The sequence below is a fragment of the Trichomycterus rosablanca genome, chromosome 22 (genome assembly GCF_030014385.1).
Source record: "Trichomycterus rosablanca isolate fTriRos1 chromosome 22, fTriRos1.hap1, whole genome shotgun sequence".
Taxonomy (NCBI): Eukaryota; Metazoa; Chordata; class Actinopteri; order Siluriformes; family Trichomycteridae; genus Trichomycterus; species Trichomycterus rosablanca.
Genome location: NC_086009.1, coordinates 16,383,216 through 16,405,314, shown reverse-complemented (window position 1 = coordinate 16,405,314; position 22,099 = coordinate 16,383,216). Strand labels below are relative to the sequence as shown.

General features: G+C 38.4%; 1 protein-coding gene across 1 annotated transcript; it reads left to right on the top strand.

The window, feature by feature from the left end:
- Window positions 1–2,405: 2,405 nt before the first annotated feature.
- On the top strand, window positions 2,406–15,365 carry il12rb2l (interleukin 12 receptor, beta 2a, like). Its single transcript, XM_063018852.1, has 15 exons — window positions 2,406–2,657; window positions 4,347–4,631; window positions 5,257–5,380; window positions 5,559–5,716; window positions 5,847–5,971; window positions 7,152–7,305; window positions 7,435–7,511; window positions 7,647–7,980; window positions 8,807–9,001; window positions 9,685–9,786; window positions 10,835–10,972; window positions 11,538–11,678; window positions 13,108–13,189; window positions 13,343–13,424; window positions 14,014–15,365. The coding sequence occupies exons 1-15, from the start codon at window positions 2,582–2,584 to the stop codon at window positions 14,401–14,403; spliced, it is 2,463 nt and encodes an 820-aa protein (XP_062874922.1). The 5' UTR covers window positions 2,406–2,581; the 3' UTR covers window positions 14,404–15,365.
- The last annotated feature ends 6,734 nt before the right edge of the window (window positions 15,366–22,099 follow it).

The following is a 22,099-nucleotide window of genomic DNA, read 5'->3' as shown; positions in this document are numbered from 1 at the left end:
CTTGTCTGTGATGAAACACTGAGACAATTTATGATTACCACTGTGCAAAAATGTTGCATCACATTGTGTGAGTGGCACATGTTTTAATATCAGTATAAAAACTGTGGTTGAATTGTAGCTTGTGCATGTTATGTGCATGTTACCCAACAATTCTTATTGTTATATTATAATATATATTTATTAATATTTGAATAAAGACAATGTTGAATCAAATTACATATGGTTTTGCCTTTTAAAGTGTAAGAAAGTACACACAACCTCAAATGATTTGGAAAATATATATTTTTAAAACATAATGCATAATTATATAATATATATTACTACTGATCCAGTAGTAACCATTTAGCTGTTTAATACACTATTTGTCTGTTTGAAACATTGTGCTGACTCAACAACCACTGGCTTTTCTAGGGCAGTGGCAGTGGTAGCTTAGTGATTCAGATGCTGGACTAGTAATAAGGAAGGTTGCTGAATCAAGCCCCATGACTGACAGGTTGCCCTTGTTCTGTTGGGCCCCTGAGCAAGGGCCTTAACCCTCAAATGCTGAAATCGTATTCAGTCAAATTGTAAGTCACTTATCAGATATAATAAAGTGCCATATATACAGTGGACCCTTGGGTTATGAACGGTTTACCATACGAACATTTTGGGTTACGAACGATCTTTTTCAACTTATCATACAAACAAATTTTGGATTACAAACCGAAATTCGCGAAACACGTGACGTCACGAACAAGTTGACACCAACCGTCTCTCTCTATATACGGTATATACAGTGAGCAAACATTCAGACAGCAGATGGTGTTTTTTTGGTGTTTTCTTTATATTTTGTAAAATTAAATATTAAAATGGCCTCAAAGAAGGTGCAGAGGAAGCGTAGTGCTGAGAAAATGAACAAATCTATTACTATTCGTTGTTGTATAATTACTGCCAGTAGCTGTCACTGTGTATCAGACAGAGGGGACAGTGAGAGAGAGAGAAGAAGGAATTCGGCAAAGTTTTGTTTTTTTTCCGTGGAATTACACCTACAACATACAACACTATTGAAATAAAGAAGGAAATAATAGAGAAATATGAGAGTTATTGTTGTTTCTGGTAGATACATTTTATAAAAATAAGAAGGAAATGTATTATGGTGTATGGTACAGCACACGTATTGTACTGAAATGTGATGTGTGTGTTTTTGTTTATTATTGTTTATTACAGGAATGTCTATTCTATAATTTAAGATTTAAGGGAAAACATACTTGTATTTATAATAAAAAAAGACCTTTTAGGAAAATTACAAAGGTTAGGTAAGGGGGTGGTTTGGGAGGTCTGGCACAGATTAATTATATTTACATTATTTCGTATGGGAAAAATCCAATATCGGAACCAATTAAATTCGCAAGTCAAGGGTCCACTGTATATAGTATTTAAACACCTGACCATAAGCTTGTTAGACTTTCCTTTTAAAAACAAATGGCTTTATAACAGTGTGACCTCTATGTGATCGTTTCAGCTATAACAACAGCTACTCATCTAAGAAAGATTTTCATAAAACTTTGAAGTATGTCAGTGGAAATGTGTGCCAAGTCAGTAAAAAAAAAGAGCATTTGTATGGTTGGTTTGGTCAACAAAGCATCAATTGATGTTCTACTTCATTCCAAAGCTGTTCTGTGGGCAAAGGTCAGTGCCTTCTGCTGTCCAGTGGAGCATCCTTCAACCAAATCTTTCCTCATGTCTTTTTTTTTGTACACTGTAGAACAGTAATGCTGAAACAGAAAAGGGCCTTCCCTAAACTGTTATTGCAATGTTGAAAGCCTATAATGTGCTCTACATAACTTTTCACGTATTACACCTCTTAGGATTTGTTTTGGCTGAGACACGTGGATTTAAAATGAGATGCGTAATAAATACCTAGTGGAAAACCCATGTACTACTATAACATCATCTACAGTGTCCGATTGCCACCACCAGGTATGCGCACGTGTCGAGCAAAGTCGGTGGTTTTGTACCCTCGTGTTTAATCGGATATGAAGTGTACTTTGACACGAAACAGCACGTTTATTTCTGTAAGAGCAAGGGCGGACATGCTGACGGAAAGCCACAGCGGGGGCTTGTGCACGACAATGGTTTGGTCCAAAGTAGGGAATTCACTCACTTAATGTAACAATACAAATAAAACTTTAGCTGTTTTATAGGTTGACTTGGATTTAGGTAGTTATTATTTCACTCTAATTAGGTTTTATATTGTGTCTAATAGAGTGTATATGGCGATTGCTGTGTGTATATAAAACATTTTAATTTCGGACACCCCTAACTTTGTTGAGATGGTGCTGTCCACACTGAGCATGTGTAAATACTAGACGGGGCGAGGGAGAGGGTTAGTCATCTGTAACTCAGATTGGAGTGTAGTTAGTTTCTCGTACCTAGTGGCAAAAATCAAATGTTTTTTAGTCTCCATAGTGAGTTAAAGTACACATTTGTAGGCTATTCTAAATGTAAATTTTTATTAGAGTGTGTAGTAAGTGTGCAGAGGGGCTGAACTTCTGTCTGGACTGGCAGTAATGCGGCTTATGGACGGATGACGGTATGAAGGATGGCACCATGGCTAACTTACTATGTAGTTTTGCCTCTCCTCATATTATACCCCGCCTGCCTCTGTTGTCCCGAAGGTGAGCTACATTTAAACTCTTGCACTCCTTTAAACGTTTAACTCGTAGAAATAAGCGAACTGCTGCTACAAGTCGGAGGAATTTCCCAAGTTGCGTCAGGCTTGAAATCATCAGGCTTGTCATCAGTTCGGTGTGTAGCGCTGGAGGAACGGAGGCTAACGGTGATCCGCACACTCGTTTACTGATTCTTCACGTTTGTTTGTCATTACAAGTCACTTTAACCACACAGTACGAAGGAGAATAAAGCAAAAGTTTAGATTTGTATGTATTGAGTTGTATTTGTATTTATGTATTTGCATTATTTATGAATTTGTTGCTTTGGGGTCTATTTTCACCATCCTTATATCAAGTTATGTAAGTTAACCCCACACAATACCCCCCCCCTGCCAAAAATGTCCAAAGTAACCCATTATGGTTATGCAACATAATACAATTACCTACATGATTCAGTCTGTGATTATGTAAAGACTTCTTTTAATCACATTTTAACTGTTGGAGCAGCTACTTTGTTTACATTCCTTTATCCTCCACCCTTTCTTTTCTTATTTTGGCCCTTTGTTACCCGGTTTGGATGAATGTGACCAACGTGTTAACATGGCGTTAAACCATAAAATAAACAAACAAACAAACAAACCCGGTTTGGACATGCTCAATTTCCCTGTGCATTTTGCCGACCTCTGCCTATAACAAGACGGGCGGCACGGTGGGTAGCACTGTCGCCTCACAGCAAGAAGGTCCTGGGTTCGATCCCCAGGTGGGGCGGTCCGGGTCCTTTCTGTGTGGAGTTTGTATGTTCTCCCCGTGTCTGCGTGGGTTTCCTCCGGGAGTTCCGTCCGGTTCTCCCCACCGTCCAAAGACGTGCAAGTGAGGTGAACTGGAGATACAAATTGTCCATGACTGTATTTAACATTAAACTTGTTAACTGATGAATCTTGTCTAATGAGTAACATTTCAGTCATGAATGTAACCAGTGTGTACAACCTGACGTTAAAATCCTAATAACATAAATAAACTCAAAAAATAATCTTTATACAGTATCATGTTATGTAAGTTACATAACAAACAAAAAATCAAATATACTGTCCAAAATAACCCATTATGGTTATGCAACATAATACAATTACCTGTGATTCAATCTGTGATTATATAAAGACTTCTTTTAATCACATTTTAACTGTTGGAGCAGCTACTTTGTTTACATTTCTTCATCCTCTACCATTTCTTTTTTCTTTGTTACCCGGTTTGGACATGCTTGATTTCCCTGTGCATTTTGCCGACATCTGCCTATCACAAGACAAACTTGATGATAGAGGACGGCCGCAGCATCTTTATTTTGGCCAAGCAGATTCTTCCCAGAGAGTCTCAGCAGGTCCATGGAGGAATATGCCATACTCTTCTGACACTCATTCTGGCAGGTCACTGTTGCTACGACCTCTCCTCCCTCAGACACAGCGAATTGTGTGTACTGAGTGCCTGGCCAGGCTGCTGGCACCATGTAACTGGAACTCAGGAATCAAGTCTTTGCGGTGGTGCCACCTAGCACGTCCTCCATACGTTTCTACGTGGAATTTTTAAGCATCTGATCTGTGTACAAATGTAATCTGCTGAATTTGTAATACATAAAAAATGACTTAATTCTTTGAAAATGAAACAACACTTTTTTAATTTTGTTAAATTTTTAATATGCAGGCTCGTTTGAAGTTAACATCAAGTGCTGGTGGCATAAGGTTACAGCTTCCACCCACAATGTGTCAGTCGAGTGCCGGGCCGATCTACCAAGCTCTGTGCTGAATTGTGGACTCTGTCACCTGCGTGTTGTCGTCCCTGAGGTAGCGGCGCGTGTCTCACTGACTCAATGCAGCCGCACAGATGCAACCTTTAACTGGCGTATGGACGAGCAACAGATGCAGAATGCAACCTGCATGCTGCCCTGTGAAGGACACGCACCTCAAAACTGTACTGTACGCCAAGGCTGTAAGTATCGATCTTTGAGTGGGTGTCACAAACCTTAGTCATGTGCAATGCCGAATTACAACCATATCGAAGCAGTTCTCACCAAAACCTGTAATTAGCTCTGTGTACATAGTTAACACAACACAACTGCAGTCAGTACACACACACACACACACATATACCACTGGGTCAAAGCGAGTGAGTCCTGCTTATTAAAGCACAATCATATTTTTTTTTAGTAAAAATATTGAATGGACTACTTTAAAACTGTTAAGTAAATGTAATAAATGTCATATTACACTAGTTATACAAATATAATACAGTCTTAATTTTTTTATTCTTTTTAATTGAATATTTGTTTAAATAAATCTGAATCAAATAAGTTTTTGATTTGATAATTTTGATTTGGGCCGGTTATTTAATTCTGAATACCTTAAGACTTTATGAAACTCCTATATGGCATGTTCAAAGTGACTTGTGAAAGTCCGTGCTGCCATGAATGTGCGTTTTGGTGGGCCTACTTCTTTCACACCTACCTACCACACTTCCTGTTTGTGCACACTTATGCTTGTGCTCTCACAGTGTTATGTGAGGTGTCTAAGGGGACTTCTGTAACAGACTTCTCACACTTTTACTGTCCTTGCAGATCCTCCTCCTATTTGCTCAATTAGTAATGCAGAAGGAAATATCCATTGCCACTGGACAGGGTCACCCAACCCGATAAATCCAACCAACTTCTCCTTACACTGGCAACAGGATGATATGGAAGGGTAAAGCTGTTCACTCCATTACATTATGACATTACTTTGCATGTCTATGTTTTAGATTGTTGACTTATTTAATATAAGCCAGAATAAAATTATGCTGGAATTGTTTATAATCAATGTAAAGCTTCTAAGCTGCCTATAGTGTGCATGTGTCTTATCTGTATGTATGGTTTCTATGCAGGAAGAGTCGTTACATTAACGTTGGAGAGAGGCACCATGGCATTATCCCTCGTGAAGAATACTCAACTTATTCCTACATCAAAGTGTGGGTAACTGATTCAACTGCTCTGAGCTACATGAAGTCAGATCCCTTTGTAACCTGCAACACAGAAAATATCAGTGAGTTCACTAATATCACACCTACATTTGTCTGTTCACACTTCACATGTAACACTTCCTATTCAGCTTTTCAGTTTCACGACTTTATTTGGCTGTTTTTTAACTTTCCAACATCATCGATCATTTTCAGTTCAGCCATCCACTCCCAACATAACACTTCACTCATCTAATCCCTTGGAGATTCTTTGGGAAATGGAAGCACAGTGGCAGTGTGAGGTTCAGTACCGGAAGCAGTGCGAGCAGAATTGGACCGAGGTGAGACGACTGATGTCTTTGATTCCAAAATAGGATTTTTAGGTGATGTCATAGTTGTCATCTGCTTCATCATACTGCTTGCAATGCCCCATGCACTGGCAGTGGAGGGTTGAAACCGCCTCAGACACGGAGCTTTTTTATCTACCTGCAGTGGAGTCTCAGAGAGAGCTGCATCATGTTAGGACAGACACACTAAGCTTTTCAGATCAGAGAGCGACACTAAGCATGCCCCGAATATATACAGTATGTGCACACATTTATATATGTATATGCACAGTCAGTCAGGGTCGGTTTCCACCAAAGAGCATATTGCGTTCAGAGAGCAACACTAAGCACACGCCAAATAGTCCATCGCTATTACAGGCACCTCGCGGGCTCCTGGGCAACGACAGAGCAGATCAAGCAGCAAAAAAGGCCACATGCATACCGGATCCAATGTACCAAATCCCACCAATGGACATCAAACCTACAATAACTCATATATCAAGGACAAATGGCAAAACGACTGGAACACACACCAGAATAATAAATTGTACGAAGCTAATCCCACTATTGGGGAAAAAATGAAGACCTACCTCGAAAACCATTGGGACCTGATAAAAGGCGAAGCTGTCCCATATTGCGCAACATGCCAAACACAGATTACAATAAAACATTTAATGCTGGAATGTATCATCTATAACCATGAAAGACAACAGATCTTATAAGTAAAAAACATAAAGTAACTCTTAACCAAGACAAAAGCAACAACACTCCTAAAATTCCTGTCATTAACAAAAGTGAAGCAACACATCTAAATGAACATACATAGACAACAGACATAACTTCTCTAAGTCAAATGAAATAAGTAAATAAAAGACAGATCACGACCTTTCCAAAGGGCAGACATGGCGTTAAAAACTAAACACTAAACAGGCACCTCAAACAGACAGTTAGTTACAAAGATGCAGTAAAACCCATTTCCACCATCCTTCCTCTGGCATGGCATCTAAACATTTAGACATTAAGCAAGGTCATTAGCACCGTCTTTAGCTGTGATGGGCCAGTGCATTATATATACAATATTGATATGGTGTGTCATTTCTTTAAATAATGTGTCCAATGTAAATACTGTATACAAAATGTGTCAGGATTTCTGTGTGTGTGTGTGTGTGTGTGTGTGTGTATGGTGTGGATGTAGGTTAAAGGATTTTACGAGGGAAGTTTTTTGCTGGAAGACACCCTGCCATTCACCACATATAAGTTTCGTGTTCGCTGCTGGGTTGACTATCCTGAAGAGAACATTATTATGAGTAACTGGAGCTCAGTCTACTCTGTCAACACTCCTGCTGAAGGTCAGCGAACTAGGAAACACACAGCAGCTTCATTCTTTAGCATTCGTTGCACCCTGGCCTACTCTTTTCTTTCTTACTACAATTCAGTGCATTAAACTGAGTTTGGTTCTTTTTAAAATATGTTTGCAGCTCCAGTTGGAAAGCTTGATGTCTGGAGTGACTGTGATCTTAATTCGAATGACTCCAGCTGTACCGTCTTTTGGAAGGTATGTTGCTCCCTAAAGCTTTGCTCTGTGGTTTCATCAGAGCTACTTTCTATATGTGACCAGCATATCAGTGCCCAATCAGAGGTCAGCAAACAGCCAGAATCTGTTTGTTTTGTTCTGTCTTATCTTCTCTAGGAGATGCCCAAACAGCAGGCCAGAGGCAACATCAGCAGCTATGTGGTAACAGTGACGCTGACCAATGGCTCGGAGTTAAACATGGATAAAGCAGTGAGAGAGGGATCTGAAATGACGTGTTTCCAATGTGGGATGAATACGGTTGGAGCAAAACAAGCAAGCATGGTCTCACATACTCACCGGAGCATTCGGAGGTGCGCTCAGGATCAGGACCAACGCTGCTTCTATTACTGCCATCTCAGCATTCCTATCACAGACGTGAAAGGCATTCATGTGATGGCTAACACGTCACAGGGGAGGTCAAGTCCGGCACTTGTTGCACTGCCCAGAACTGGTAAGTTGTTGGTACTGGTACAGTATATACATGCGTGTTAAAAATCATGGCTGCATTTCAAAACAGTGTGGTATTATATAAACTGGAGAAAATGGTTAGCACTAGCCTTTATTTATTAAAAACACGGGAACACTCAGTCAATGCAGTGGTCTAATGCACTTGCCCATTACTGCTGAGATCTTGCACTAAGAAAGTTCAAGTCTTAGCTTAGGAATAATTGGCTGTGCCTAAGGGAGGTACCAGACCAGAAAACGTCAAAGGTTTGGGTTATCTAGGTGTTTTACAGAAGTCAGATAAGCACTGTTGTTGCTCCTGGTTAGCAGTGATTTTCTTCTTCAAACCTCTTCATGAATCTCATATTTGGGTATTATGTATTGTGAAGAAATCAGGTCATGAAATTAGAAACATCTGCTGTTTTTTACATGGATGATGAAATCATTCAGTGTGACAAGTGTGCAAGACAAAGAACGACAGCAGTTTTTAATTTGGTACCAGTTTATTTAAGTCTGAAGCCATAAATCACTGCAAATTTCAGCGTTCTATGGTTAAACATATGTTGGCACCTGACCATGAGCGTTTTGAACATCCCAATCCAAAACCATGGACATCTGGGGAGTATTTTTTTCAAGATTTTAAAGTGTTTGGGCACATTTGTTGGACCAGAAGGCTTGGCATGCAAAAAATATTCCCTTTCAGCACCACAGTGGCTCAATGGAGTTTGCAGGCCACCAGGTCTTTACATCAAGCTCTCCAAACCATGTCTTAATTGCCCTTCAGAACTGTTATACACTTAGCAATGCTTATATTATGTGTTCTTTTTTCATAGGTCTGCTGCAACCAACCGGTGTGTTAAATGTAACAGGAGCTGGTCAGGAGCTGAACGTTTCGTGGTCAGTGCCTCCTCAGTTTGCTGAGAACGTGCGTGAATATGTAGTGCAGCATAAGCTTGTAGGACTTCCTCACACCTCATGCCTGAACTGGGTCAGAGTGGACAAAAACCGGAAGTCTGTCACACTTAGAAGTAAGAACTGTGCACGGTATGGCAGCTTGCTGTATGTTCACACCATCAAACCATCTTCACACTGACAGGAAATGTCTATTAATTTCAGCAATGGGACTAGGGATATAAAATGTAGGATAGTCATAGGATTATCAGACTTTTTGGGGTGTCAAAGTATTGAGCAACTGCTTAAATTACTGGACTATTGACTGGAAATCTCTGGTTCGAACCCCGCCCAGGCTGAGTTGCCACTGTTGGACTTTTGCACAAGTCCCCAACCCTCAATTGCTTGAATTTTATGTGATCGCTTTGGGTAAAAGCACTTGCTAACTGCTGTTAAAGTTTCCCTTAAAAGAATAGTTCAAAGGTCAGGAGTTAAAAGGAGGCCTGTTGTCCTATACACGGCTTCACCAACAAGTGCATGGTCATCCATTAACCACCCCATGACTTTGCTCAAGGACCCAACAGTGGCTGCTTGACGGAGCTGGCATATAAACCCTCAATCCGCTAACGATTGAGCTACCTCAGCCTCACAAGTACTTGAACAATCCAGTGACGTGACCGAGATTTATACTTGGATCACCAAGGTAATGAGCCAGTAAGCTTGTTGTACCAGCAGAATGCTTCAAATCCTATAAATCAGCTTATTGTGACTTATTGTGACTTATGGTGTAGTTCATGCCTTACATTTTTTCGTCCTTCAGGTCAGTTGGCAAACTACACAGCCTACAACGTGTCTCTGTTTGCTGTTGTCAACAACTGTAGCTGTTTACTTCAGTCTGCTATTGCCTACACTGTTGAAGGAGGTATGATTTAATTAACACTAAAAAAGTGTTTAAAACTTAAAAGAAAGTAATTATCCTTTTATAATCGCTGTTGGGTGTCAAACTGAATGATTACAGATCGTAAAACAACACGAGCTCTAGGACATTTGGTAAAACATCATTTCATGGAACGATGTAGCCTAGCGGTTAAGATACTGGACTAGTAATCAGAAGGTCACTGGTTCAAGCTTCATCTCTGCCACCACTGTACTGTAGGTCGCTTTGGATAAAGGTGTCTGTTAAGAGCCATATTGGTTACTCAAGTAAACAGCCGAAAGTTTATACAGGAACAGTATGCCAAGGTTTAAGTATATTTTGGAACAGCCAGGAAGAAAACACTATATGGCATGTGGACACCCATCTTAATTCAGGTCAGTTGTTTCACCGACGTCCATTTCTAATATATGTATAAAATAAACTGTATCAAATTAAAAACCTAAAAACCTTGTGGCAAGAGTTTGGGAAAGGCCTTTTCCTCTTCCAATATGACAGTGCCCATGCACAAATTGAAGTCTAATAAAACATGGTTTGATAAGTTTGTTGTATAAGATCTCCAGCGGCCTGCAGAGCTTAACCTTAACCACACAGAACACTTTTGGGATGAATTGGAGCGTCAGTTACGAGCCAGCACTTCTCATCCACATGTTAATATCTTGTCTAGAAAAGTGTGAATGATTTTATAGCTCCAATAAGAGTTCGAATGTACAACAAGTTCATGGTCAGGTGTCCACATTTATTGGCCATTTAGTGCATATCAGTCATTGTGAATGGGTACAAAGGCATATTTAAGAATATTAAAGAAAAAGCCATTATCTTTTGACTTCAAAAAGTGGGGACTTAGATTAGATTACTTAGATTAAGTTTTCTCCAGTGGCTCAGTGACAACAAAATGTTCCATTAAAGCTTTCTAGCCTCTCCAGCCTCGAGTCTAGTAAAAAGGCAGTTAGTTAGTGTGACACATTTATTAAAAAATGAGGTAATTACCTTTACAGCAGTTTTTTTAATCATGCTCATTTTTTCTTCTTCTTAGTTCCTCCAAAAGTCAGAGACATCCAATTTAGACGAATTAGTTCAAGCAGCATAATTCTGACATGGACACCCGTTCCACTTAGCAAGAGCCGAGGACGGATCCTGAATTACATAGTGGGCCTCAATAATCACACAAAAGGTGAGTCTGTGTACCAAACAAGAACACATAATGCAGGACCAACGTCAATCACTTTAACGAGCAGTATGAAAATTATGGTCGCACAGTGGTTTATCACCTTAACCTGCGCTCTCGGCCAAAGCACTGTCCAGTGTATTTCACCTTCTGTAATTAAATGCAGATGGGGACCAAGGTCATTTTAAAGCAAATCAGTCCCTTCTTGTTTTAGCAAGACAATGCCCGGAGTAAGAAAGTGCATTTGTTAAACTGGCCTGCTTGCAGTTTAGATCTCTCTCTTTTTTTCAAAATGAGTGGCACATTGTGAAGCACAATATCTAGTAAGCATGGAAGGCCCCGCGGTGGATTGGCACCGGATTACACTCAGTATTTCTGCGGAAACCAGACCCGCTGTGACCCTGAGAAGAGTAAAGCAGAAATTAAACATTAAAATGGAATGAAAAATTAAAATATACAATTGAATTGTTATTTCCTGTAATGTCTTATAATGCACTCAGACTTTTATAGGCCATTGGTCAACCTGCACTGAGGCAATCTGTATTTAAAAGTTTTTTTTTCTTTTGCACAGAACACAAAGTGGACTTCGATAAAAGCAGTTACCAGCTGTCTGAACTAAATTGTAGTCAGGAGTGTGAAGTGTGGATCAGCGCTGTGACTAGTGCCGGGGTGGGAGAGCGAACATCTGCCACATTCACCACAAATGCTTTTGGTATCTTTTCTCCCTTTCTCACTTCTGTTACAAGATCTCATTACTGACATTATATGTCCCTTTCACAAATACCACTTTAAACTCAAAGTTAAGACAGTGCATGAGTGCAGCAGGCTGTGGTAGAGTTTGATATGTTCTCTTTATTCCGTGTTGGTTTACTCCCGGTTCTCTAATTTGCCCCTTGCAGTGGGGGAGTTATTGTATGAACCATGTCCAGGCTGTTTTATCCAGATTCCAAATCCTAATTCCTAATTAAGTGCATTATATGGTCAAAAGTATGTGGACACCTGACCTTGTTGGACATTCCATTCCAAGACCATGATTTATAAAAGTTGACTTTCCTTTGTGGCCATAACAGCACCCTCTGTTCTGGCTAGGGTTTCCACACAATGGGTGCGGAAATATGCACCTATCCAGTATAAAGATGGATCTATGAGGTTTTACAAGAAGACCTGGCTCACAAACGAAGTTCCAATTCATCCCACAGATGTTCACTGGGTTTGCATTGACCATTCATCGCTTTAATCTGATAGATTTCACACATTTGTTAGCAATTGGGGTGGCTGAAACACATTCAGGATTGTCTGCTTAGACAGGAGTTCAGGAGTTTCCTTTCCTGATTGCTTGAATCCAAAGCTGCAGAACTGCTGCTCACTGGATGTTTTTGTTTGTAAACTCTAAACAATGTTCTGTTCAAAATTCTAACAATACTTGGCACGAATGGATGTGTGTATGTCTTCTTTTTTGTTTGCTTTTTTAGTTACTGTTACTGTTGCACAACTTCTAAAAGCAGCAGTTCTGCTTGTTTTATGAAACTGAAATAAAACTGAGCACCAGTGTAGTCACACCTTGGAACATTTATGTCTTTGGCTGGGTTGACTGTTAGATTTTTAGAAATGTGTTTAATAATTAGTGATTGTTGGTAAAGATAAAATCCTTATGAAGTTGAGGTGGCTCAACCTCAGCTGGCTGGTTGAGCCGCCTGCATGAGTAGTGGATGATTCATGGAGGGCGCTGGGGTGGCCAAAGGACTTTGATGGATTAGCCCACTGTCCAGGGTATTCCTGCAGCAACCCCAATAATAAAGATAAAAAGCCAGACTTCGAATCAGAGACTTATTTTAATCAGTTATAAAGTGTAAAACCTGCTTGCATTTTTAATGGTGATACTGGTGATGCACACCAAACGCTGACCATCCATTGAGTAATAATGGTAGGATATAAAAGTAAATTGCCAGGCTCTGTTCCACCCAGGTAACTGTGACCATAGACTCACTTCAGAAGTTCTTTGTCTACATATTTATATTTATTATATCAGAAGATGCAGTAAAAGCTTTGTTAAGGCCAGCATATCTCTTTTTACTATATATACTGTATATATACAGTATATTACTGTTTTATTTAACACAATTGTTTCTGTATTTTTTTAGATGGCATCTCAGTGCCGATTATAGTAGTTCCTGTTGTGCTGACTTTAGTGATCCTTGGGTTATTCATTGTTTTTGTTTTCTGGTAAGTATTCAAGTTATTTACTCTTTTTATTGGTATTATTTAAAAGACCTTTTGAGTTTGAAACTATATTTTTATACTATATTTCCTCTGTAATAAATAGGTTTGCTGCTACCATTTCCATATTTAAACTAAAACCCATTTTCACCTGTCTAGTTTTCGACCCAAGCTGTTTGGATGGATTAACAGAATTCCCGACCCAATCAACAGTACTTCATTTAAACAGATGAGTAATCAGGTCAGAGTACCACCTATACTACCACAGTGGTCATTACTGCAGACTTTATTCCTGCTTTAACAAACTCAGAAATATAGAAGTATAACAACACCTCTCTGGGAAATGGCTCAAGGTTGGTCTAATGCATTAGCCTGTCCACCACCACTACCACAGAGCCTTGCCTGTTCCAGAAGGCACAATTGGTTGAGGGGTGAAAGGCAACAGCAACATCAACTGGCTGGGAAATACAAATAGCCTGACATGTTCCCTCATACCTGTTACCTAAAGAGCATCTAAAAAGTATTGAACTTGTTATGTCATTAATATGGTGGGTAAAATGGATATAATACTTATTCAGTAATACTTATTCAAAGTCAAAGGGTTTGAATACATACCATATTTGCTGTATATCAAATCTCATATTTATTTGTGCATGAATATCACACAGGTACACATAAAAACTTTAAATCTACCTTTGATACTGAGTCACATTTTTGTTTCTTATACAATATTAAAGACACAGTCATGAATAAAAGTGAAGATGTGCACAAGATGTTTCAGTAGTTCTTAATGCATCCATGCTAACTTGCTTTTTGCATGTGTGTTACAGTTCTGGCACTCATGGCCTGAGTCGTCAAACTCCATTTCAGCACAGTACAGTTTACCCATCTCTCAAATAGAAGTAATTCCACTCCCTAAACCAGAAGAGAACGATGAACAGATAGTCAGGTTACCTGAACTGAAAGAGCTGCAGTCTGAGCCAGAGGAAGACAGAGAACTCACAGGGGACATGGAAGAAGGGCAGCAAGAATCTAGAGGCATGGAGAGGAGTGATTCCATGCTAGCTCATAACAGGAAAGAGTACAGCCAGGTGATTGACAGCAGCGATGAAGAGAGCCGAAATGATGAAGATGATGATGATGATGATGAGGAGTGGGATGAGAAGCCGTCCTCATCAGACTATGAGAGACATTTTCTGCCATGTATTGTGGATACCTGACAGGCTTTTTGGTAACTGAATCTGGATTATGGATCAGCACAGAAGTGGAATTAGTTCTTTTTATATTTGAATTTGTTGTGGTGCCTTAAATATTGAAGCCATGTAAAAATATCCTCTGAGATATTTTACTAACAAGCAGCATGCAGGCGTCGTGATTAACAGAGGGTCAAATAAGGAGTGGCGTTACATGTGTATAATAAGGAATTTATACTGAATTTATACACATTAGTACATACAGTATTCCTGAAATGAGTGGTGCTTTGAAGGTGCATCATGTGCAGGTCAGATGTTTCCAATTGTAGTACGACCTTAAGTGCCTTCCTTTTGCTCTATTTTCATCCTAGCCATGAGCAGTCTGGACATTAAGGAAATGTTTTGCAATCTCTGGTGTTCTTACCTATAAGATAAAGAAAACCCTACGAAGGAACTGCGTGAATGTTGGCCAGAAAGGCAATGCGGTGCTCTATATATATTGCTCGTATAATCCTGATCAGCATGGAAAAGTCAGAGAAAAACCTGCAAATGTACAATAATCCCTCGCTATATCGCGCTTCGACTTTTGCGGCTTCACTCTATCGCGGATTTTATTTGCAAGCATGTCTAAATATAAATCGCGGCTTTTTCGCTGGTTCGCGGATTTCTGCAGACAAGGGGTGTGTTCGAAAAGCTAGCTCTCTCTCTACATAGACGCATTTTACGTCATCCTGTGCGCGCTCCCGATTAGGAGGCTGTTCCAAATCCTAGAAGCCTTAAAATCCTCACTTCTTAACTTTTCAACGTTATTTTCACTCAAAAATGAGTGCGCATCCGATGCTTCCTTAGTGATCAAGACAATCCCAGAATTCATTGCTGGTCAGGTGCTCCTCTCTCGCAGAAAAATAAACATGGCTGAAGGGCCGGACAAACGAATGGAGTTCTTTTCAAACGTAAATAAAATATTACTGATTTTTAACTTGTATAAACTTGTACCGAGTGTTTTTATTAGCAAGTTCGGGCTTGTCAGGAAATGTAACCGTTATCGTTACATGAAGGGAAATGTTATATTGACGTTAACATGCTGTGCTACCTCAATCCACTGGTTTTAATGACAAGATGCTAAATGCTAAAGCCGATGGAATCGGGTTATAAAAATAACCATATAAACACGTTTTTACTTCGCGGATTTTCACCTTTCGCGGAAGGTTCTGGAACGCAACCCCCGCGATCGAGGAGGGATTACTGTATTACAAAAGCAGTGGATGAGCCAGTGGAGATTTAAAAAGCGACTGGACAATAATCCAAAATTGGATATTGCATATTGTTTTTAAATCAGTTTAAAATGACTCAAGAAACAAAATCAGATACAGTTTAAAACATTTTAGGGTGACATACTGAAATATGTTTTGAAGAACTTGAACAGTAATTCCATACACGTATACAGTGTCATTTATATTTTACTTAAAGAATAAAAAGAGTTCTATTTTCTTGTTTACGTTATCAACAAGTTTATGTATTTTCTCAAATGTTCTCTTATTTTTGTATAAACAAAAAATAAACTTTATTTAAAAAGACATTCACTAATACTAGAATTAGTTATTATTGAACTACACAAGCAGTTGTGACCAAGAAGACAATAAATCAAGTAAATGGAGTTCAAAGAGCAACCTGAATACTGAGAATGTGATATATGAATAGACTTCACTCCTATATGCTTTGTTAATAGGTAAATGAACAATGTTAATCTTGTGTTTGTAATATAGTTCAAGGAAACACTGTGGGACTAAAGTGCATGTTTAAATCTCTATTTGGTTTGGCAGAATCATACAATTGATCATGACAGACACCCTGCTACACTGGACATGTAAAATGTAATAAAACAAGAATCTGTGTTTTGCTAATTATCAAAGAGACTTTTAATGTTTTGGCTGAACAGCTGGATTATAGTTTGAAAATATGTACAGATGTTAAATGCCTTCAGCACTCTAAGTTGGGATGATGGTAAAACAAGTGACTATACAAATTACAGTCTTTAAACAATAAACAGGTGAACTGATAACAGGTGAGGGAATCATGATCTGGTATTACAGCAGGATCCATCAAAGGATCATGAAGGTGTCAATACCTAGCCTACCCAACTAGTTCACAGCTGAGATACTGATTAAAACCCAAATAACTCATAAAACATACCTATTATTATGAAAGATATACAATGAAGACTTGTGCTCTGTGTGCAGTACACTAACTATACAAAAGACATTACAGCTGAGTTAATATCCAAGGTAAACAACATCGGTACTTGTTAGCTTAGTCGCTAGTGTTAGCTGCTAAGCTAATTGCAGTGATTTCTGTTTCTATAAGCACTCTGTTTGTTCAAATTTCTTGTTTTTGGGCGTTTTGCTTTCTCACAACGTTACAATCATGGCGTAATTGTCCTCGGGATAAGTGAAGTATCTATGTATCTATCACCACCAAGCGGCTAACTCATAGTTGTTTTTGCTGGGTGAATAAACATGTAAATTTTTAATAGTGACTGAATATATGTTAATTTAAAATAAGAAATAGATGCTGTTCTGTTTACATTTGTAAGCACAAAGTCAATATAAAAGAGCACTTGTTCATCAAAACACAAAAGCGGAATGAGAGCCTCACTACGCATGGGCAGACGGAATGAGAGCCTCACTACGCATGCTCCGATTCACGAAACTGACCTACGCTTACGCATGGTTTCGTGAATTTGCGTAAAGTGCGCAAAGTACGTAAGGTGCGTTTGTACTTTTTTTATGTATAATTTACACTAAAATTTCCATAAAATTTCCTCTATTTCTGTATGTGCAAAGAAAAGTATTAAAAAAAAACTTACAATCTTCTAGATCCAAGAGAAAGTTTCAGCTGGGAGATTGATAAATGCTTCTGCTAGGTTTAAGTAGCATCAAGGACACAAAACAAAATCGTGGACTAACATTAGATGAGGTTTGAGTTATTTGTTTTTTTCTGATGATAATTATTCCTACATTTCATAATACACGGAAGCCTGTAAGTATACAAATGAACCATCGTTTTAAGTGTGTGTGCAAATCAGGACAGTAATCAAGTAGTTATGTAAAATTTCAATATATGTACTTTATTTGTACTTGTAAACAGTCACAGACAAAAACTAAACATTCTTTGTGCAAAATAAGCGGCATAAACAACAAACATTTACCGCAACATGGTCGCTGTTCCACCCGCTAGCAAACAACTTAGCTTATCAATGCTGCTAACAGATGATCATTTATCCAAACAACGCTCCCTGGCATCCTTGCTGAGTTTGTCTGGTATGGTTCCTCTCATGTCGCGTCTGCTTCTCCAGCTTTCACTGCTTCAAAAGAAGAAAAAAGTTAAACACGTGTCTTCGCTGCTACTTTCACTAAACCGCTAACAACAACGATACATATGGTCAGTGACGTCACCTCAGTCGCTAAACACACGTGACTGACGGAGACCAATGAGCATCTATAGCAACAATAGTAATACTGAATCACTGAACCGACACAGCATTCATTTTAATGCGTATTAAAATTGCTTATTTACATTTCAATGAAATAATGTATAGCAGTTCCATATATGAAAGTGATAATTTTTACTCGTTATTTATGACAGTTTTGATAATAAAGGTTTTCTGTATTATTGTATTAATGTTTATGTCACTGTGTAGCTTTTATGATTAATAATTAATTAATTTTTAATAAATTTTTTAATTTTTGTGTTTTTATTGTATTATACTTGACCGCATTGTAAAGCACTTTGTGGCTTGGTCCTAGAAAAGCGCTATATAAATAAACTTTACTTACTTTTCTGAATGTTTGTGGTGTTTCTGCGCCATCATGTGGAGTTTGGAGCACTGAGGCGTATCGAGTGATTTATGAGAGGAAATAGTAGCGTTTTACTGTCAGACTGAACAGTGAAGGTTTGTTTATTAGGATTATTACTGTTATTATTATAATGTATACCATGTTAATACCATTATTATAATGTTAATTCCATGCAGTTCTGATTCTGATACTAACCAATCATTATTATTACTGTTATTATTATAATGTATACCTAACCAATCATTATTATTACTGTTATTATTATAATGTATACCTAACTAATCTTTATTATAATTACTGTTATTATTATAATACATACCCATTTTTATTCGTATGCTTATTGTTATTATTGCTATTATGTATGTAGTACTATGTATATAGATATAATTCCATATATGTAAATAGCTATAGTTATAACTTTATATTCATATTAATCATAGATATACTGTATGTTAGTGATATTCTCTGTTTTCTTTGCACAATGCTACTATTTGCACTTCTGGTAGATGCTAACTACATTTTGTTGCCTTGTACCTGTACTGAGCAATGACAATAAAGTTGAATCTATCTATCTATTTATATATCTATCTATCCATCCATCCATCCATCTAAATTATCCCCACACAGCCCCCCTCTCTCTCTCTCTCTCTCTCTCTCTCTCCCTCTCTCTCTCTCTCTCTCTCTGCTACATGTGCTCGGTCTCTAATATAAGTGCCGCTTAGTCACGTGACGGTACACAAAACACAGCAGAGCAGCAGTGAGGTCTGAGGTGAGCTTGTAGGATGTGAGGGAAGCTGCGTCTGTGCAAACCTGGTTTATTACTGTCTTATGAAACGGGAGAAAAGTACCAAATGTAGCGGAGAAAAAGTAAAACTAAAGTATCGATACTATCAATATTTGGATCGATTTGTCCACCCCTAGTATTACGGTTAAAACAGTCGTGTGATGGAGTGAATACCTAGTCTAGCCAACTAGTTGAGATACTGATTAAAACCCAAATAACTCATAAAACATACCTATTATTATGAAATATATACAATAAAGACTTGTACACTGTGTGCAGTACACTAACTATACGGAAGACATTACAGCTGTTAATATACAACGTCAACAACACGAGTACTTGTTAGCTTAGTCGCTAGTGTTAGCTGCTAAGCTAATTGCAGTGATTTCTGTTTCTATAAGCACTCTGTATTTATAACTCTATCATGTTATTAATGTAATACATATATTTTTAGTATAAGTTGCTGCTCTCAGTAGGGTTGTAGATAAATTCAGATGTTTAAAGCGGTCCGATTTCTTGTATCTGGTTCTTTACATTCTCACAACGTTACCATCACAGCGCATTTTACCAAGCAGTTGTGTTTGCTGGGTGAACACATTTGTACATTTTTAACAGTGACCGAATACATGTGTAATTGTTAATTTAAAATAAAAATAGATGCTATTCTGTTCACATTTATAAGCTTCATAAAAGTCAAAAGAAAAGAGCACTTATTCATCAAAACACAAACACGTGGAATAAGAGCCTCACTGCGCATGCTCCGCGCCATTTGCGTAGGTCGCGCAAAGTGCGTCCGTACTTTACGTTCGTATAATTTACGCTATTACTGCTGCACCAATCTGATCAGGTTAGTAAATTTGTCACTGGTAATTGTCCTTAGAAATTGATTATACCAACTGATTGTTTGTAAACTGGACTTTGAGTGTATGATCTTTCTTTTTTTCAGGACAAAAGGGACTAACACTATTCTTTTGACTAGCAACCAGATAAAGTAATAAATTGTATACATCGTCAATTGCATGAATGTCTTATAATTATTCTTTGTTGTAATTATAGTTTGTTAAATTTTTACTGATACATCTGTTAACAGACAATATACAGAGTCGATTGGAATCCATAGGAAAAGACACAAGTCCCTCTTTGTACAACCTATGGTGTCTACATACATTCGACTTTATGATCTGCATGTCCCTTATTTTAATCTATTAATTTACCACAAATATCATAGTTATCATCAAAATCCAAAGAATGCCATGACATGTATTATACAAGTGTATGTAAATGTGTAACTTTAATTGCAAATAATTTTTTTAACTTCCATTAGTAGAAATTAATCTGCATTCCCAAGTTTGCTGTAGGCTAGCACATGCCTCTTCCTAAACGTATACAATTGACCATCTACAAAGTAAAAGTTTGTTTGTTTATTAGTATTTTAACGTCATGACTGACAATACATTTAGGCGTGACAATATTCACATTTAAGCGTGACAATATTTATCTGCTGCCAATTAACAACACTTTGTAGTACTCATTCTACATGCTGTGCACTTTACTGTTTTTGTAAATAAATAACATGCTGCTAACTTACATATCTGTATATTGCTTGTATATAATAGTTTGTTTGTATATTTTGTGTTTAATGTTCCACAAGGTTCATCAGTTCATATCGAACAGTGTTGGACAATTTAGTGTCTCCAATTCACCTCACTTGCATGTCTTTGGACTGTGGGAGGAAACCCACGCACACACGGGGAGAACATGCAAACTCCACACAGAAAGGACCCGGACCAGCCCAAATAGGGATCGAACCCAGGACCTTCTTGCTGTGAGGCGACAGTGCTACCCACTGTGCCGCCCGTCTTGTTATAAGCAGAGGTTGGCAAAATGCACAGGGAAATTAAGCATGTCCAAACCGAGTAACAAAGGGCCAAAATAAGAAAAGAAATGGAGGATAAAGGAATGTAAACAAAGTAGCTGCTCCAACAGTTAAAATGTGATTAAAAGGAGTCTTTACATAAGCACAGATTGAATCACTTAGCCACCGTGCCGCCCTACAAAGTAAAAGAAGTTTAATACTATAAAAACAGACCCTATAAATGAAAGTGCATAAAGACATACCTTTGTCTGTGCAAAGACTAAAGCTTTATTATTCAATCATTTAGATCTTATTAGACTTTCCTATTATAAGGTTGTGGCTCAATCGAGTTTGTGCAGTCGAACTAACCCTATTTAAGTGGACGCAGACAAGTCCCCAGCTGTATTATCATGCTATTCTTTGATTACCGAGTAGTGATTGTAAGGCTCTGAAATGAATCCTGCCTGTAGTGAATGTGCTGTGACTGTGACGGTAGTTACTCATTACACAAGGTTCGTCAGTTCATATCGAACACAGTGTTGGACAATTTAGTGTCTCCAATTCACCTCACTTGCATGTCTTTGGACTGTGGGAGGAAACCCACGGGGAGAACATGCAAACCACACAAACTTTCCTATTATAATTGTGGTTGTGGCTCGGTCGAGTTTGTGCGGTCGAACTAACCCTATTTGTATATATGTGTATATATATTTACTTGCTTGTGATTTCTGTTACTATAAGCACTCTGTATTTATATCTCTATCATGTTATTAATGTAATACATATATTTTTGTAAGTAGCTGCTCTCGGTAGGGTTGTAGATACATTCATGTGTTTAAAGCGGTCAGATTTCTTGTTTCTGGTGCTTTACTTTCTAAAGACTAAAGCTTTATTATACAGTACAATCATTTAGATCTTATTATTATTATTTAGATCTTATTAGACTTTCCTATTATAAGGTTGTGGCTCAATCGAGTTTGTGCAGTCGAACTAACCCTATTTAAGTGGACGCAGACAAGTCCCCAGCTGTATTATCATGCTATTCTGTGAATACTGAGTAGTGTGATTGTAAGGCTCTGAAATGAATCCTGCCTGTAGTGAATGTGCTGTGTTACAAGCTCCCATCCCCCCCCACGTGCTCGCTCAGCCTGCATTCCACTCGGCGGTCGGGGTCGCAGTGCGCATGCGCGTGTGTCAGGCTGTTCTGTCGGTTGAGGGGGGGGGGAG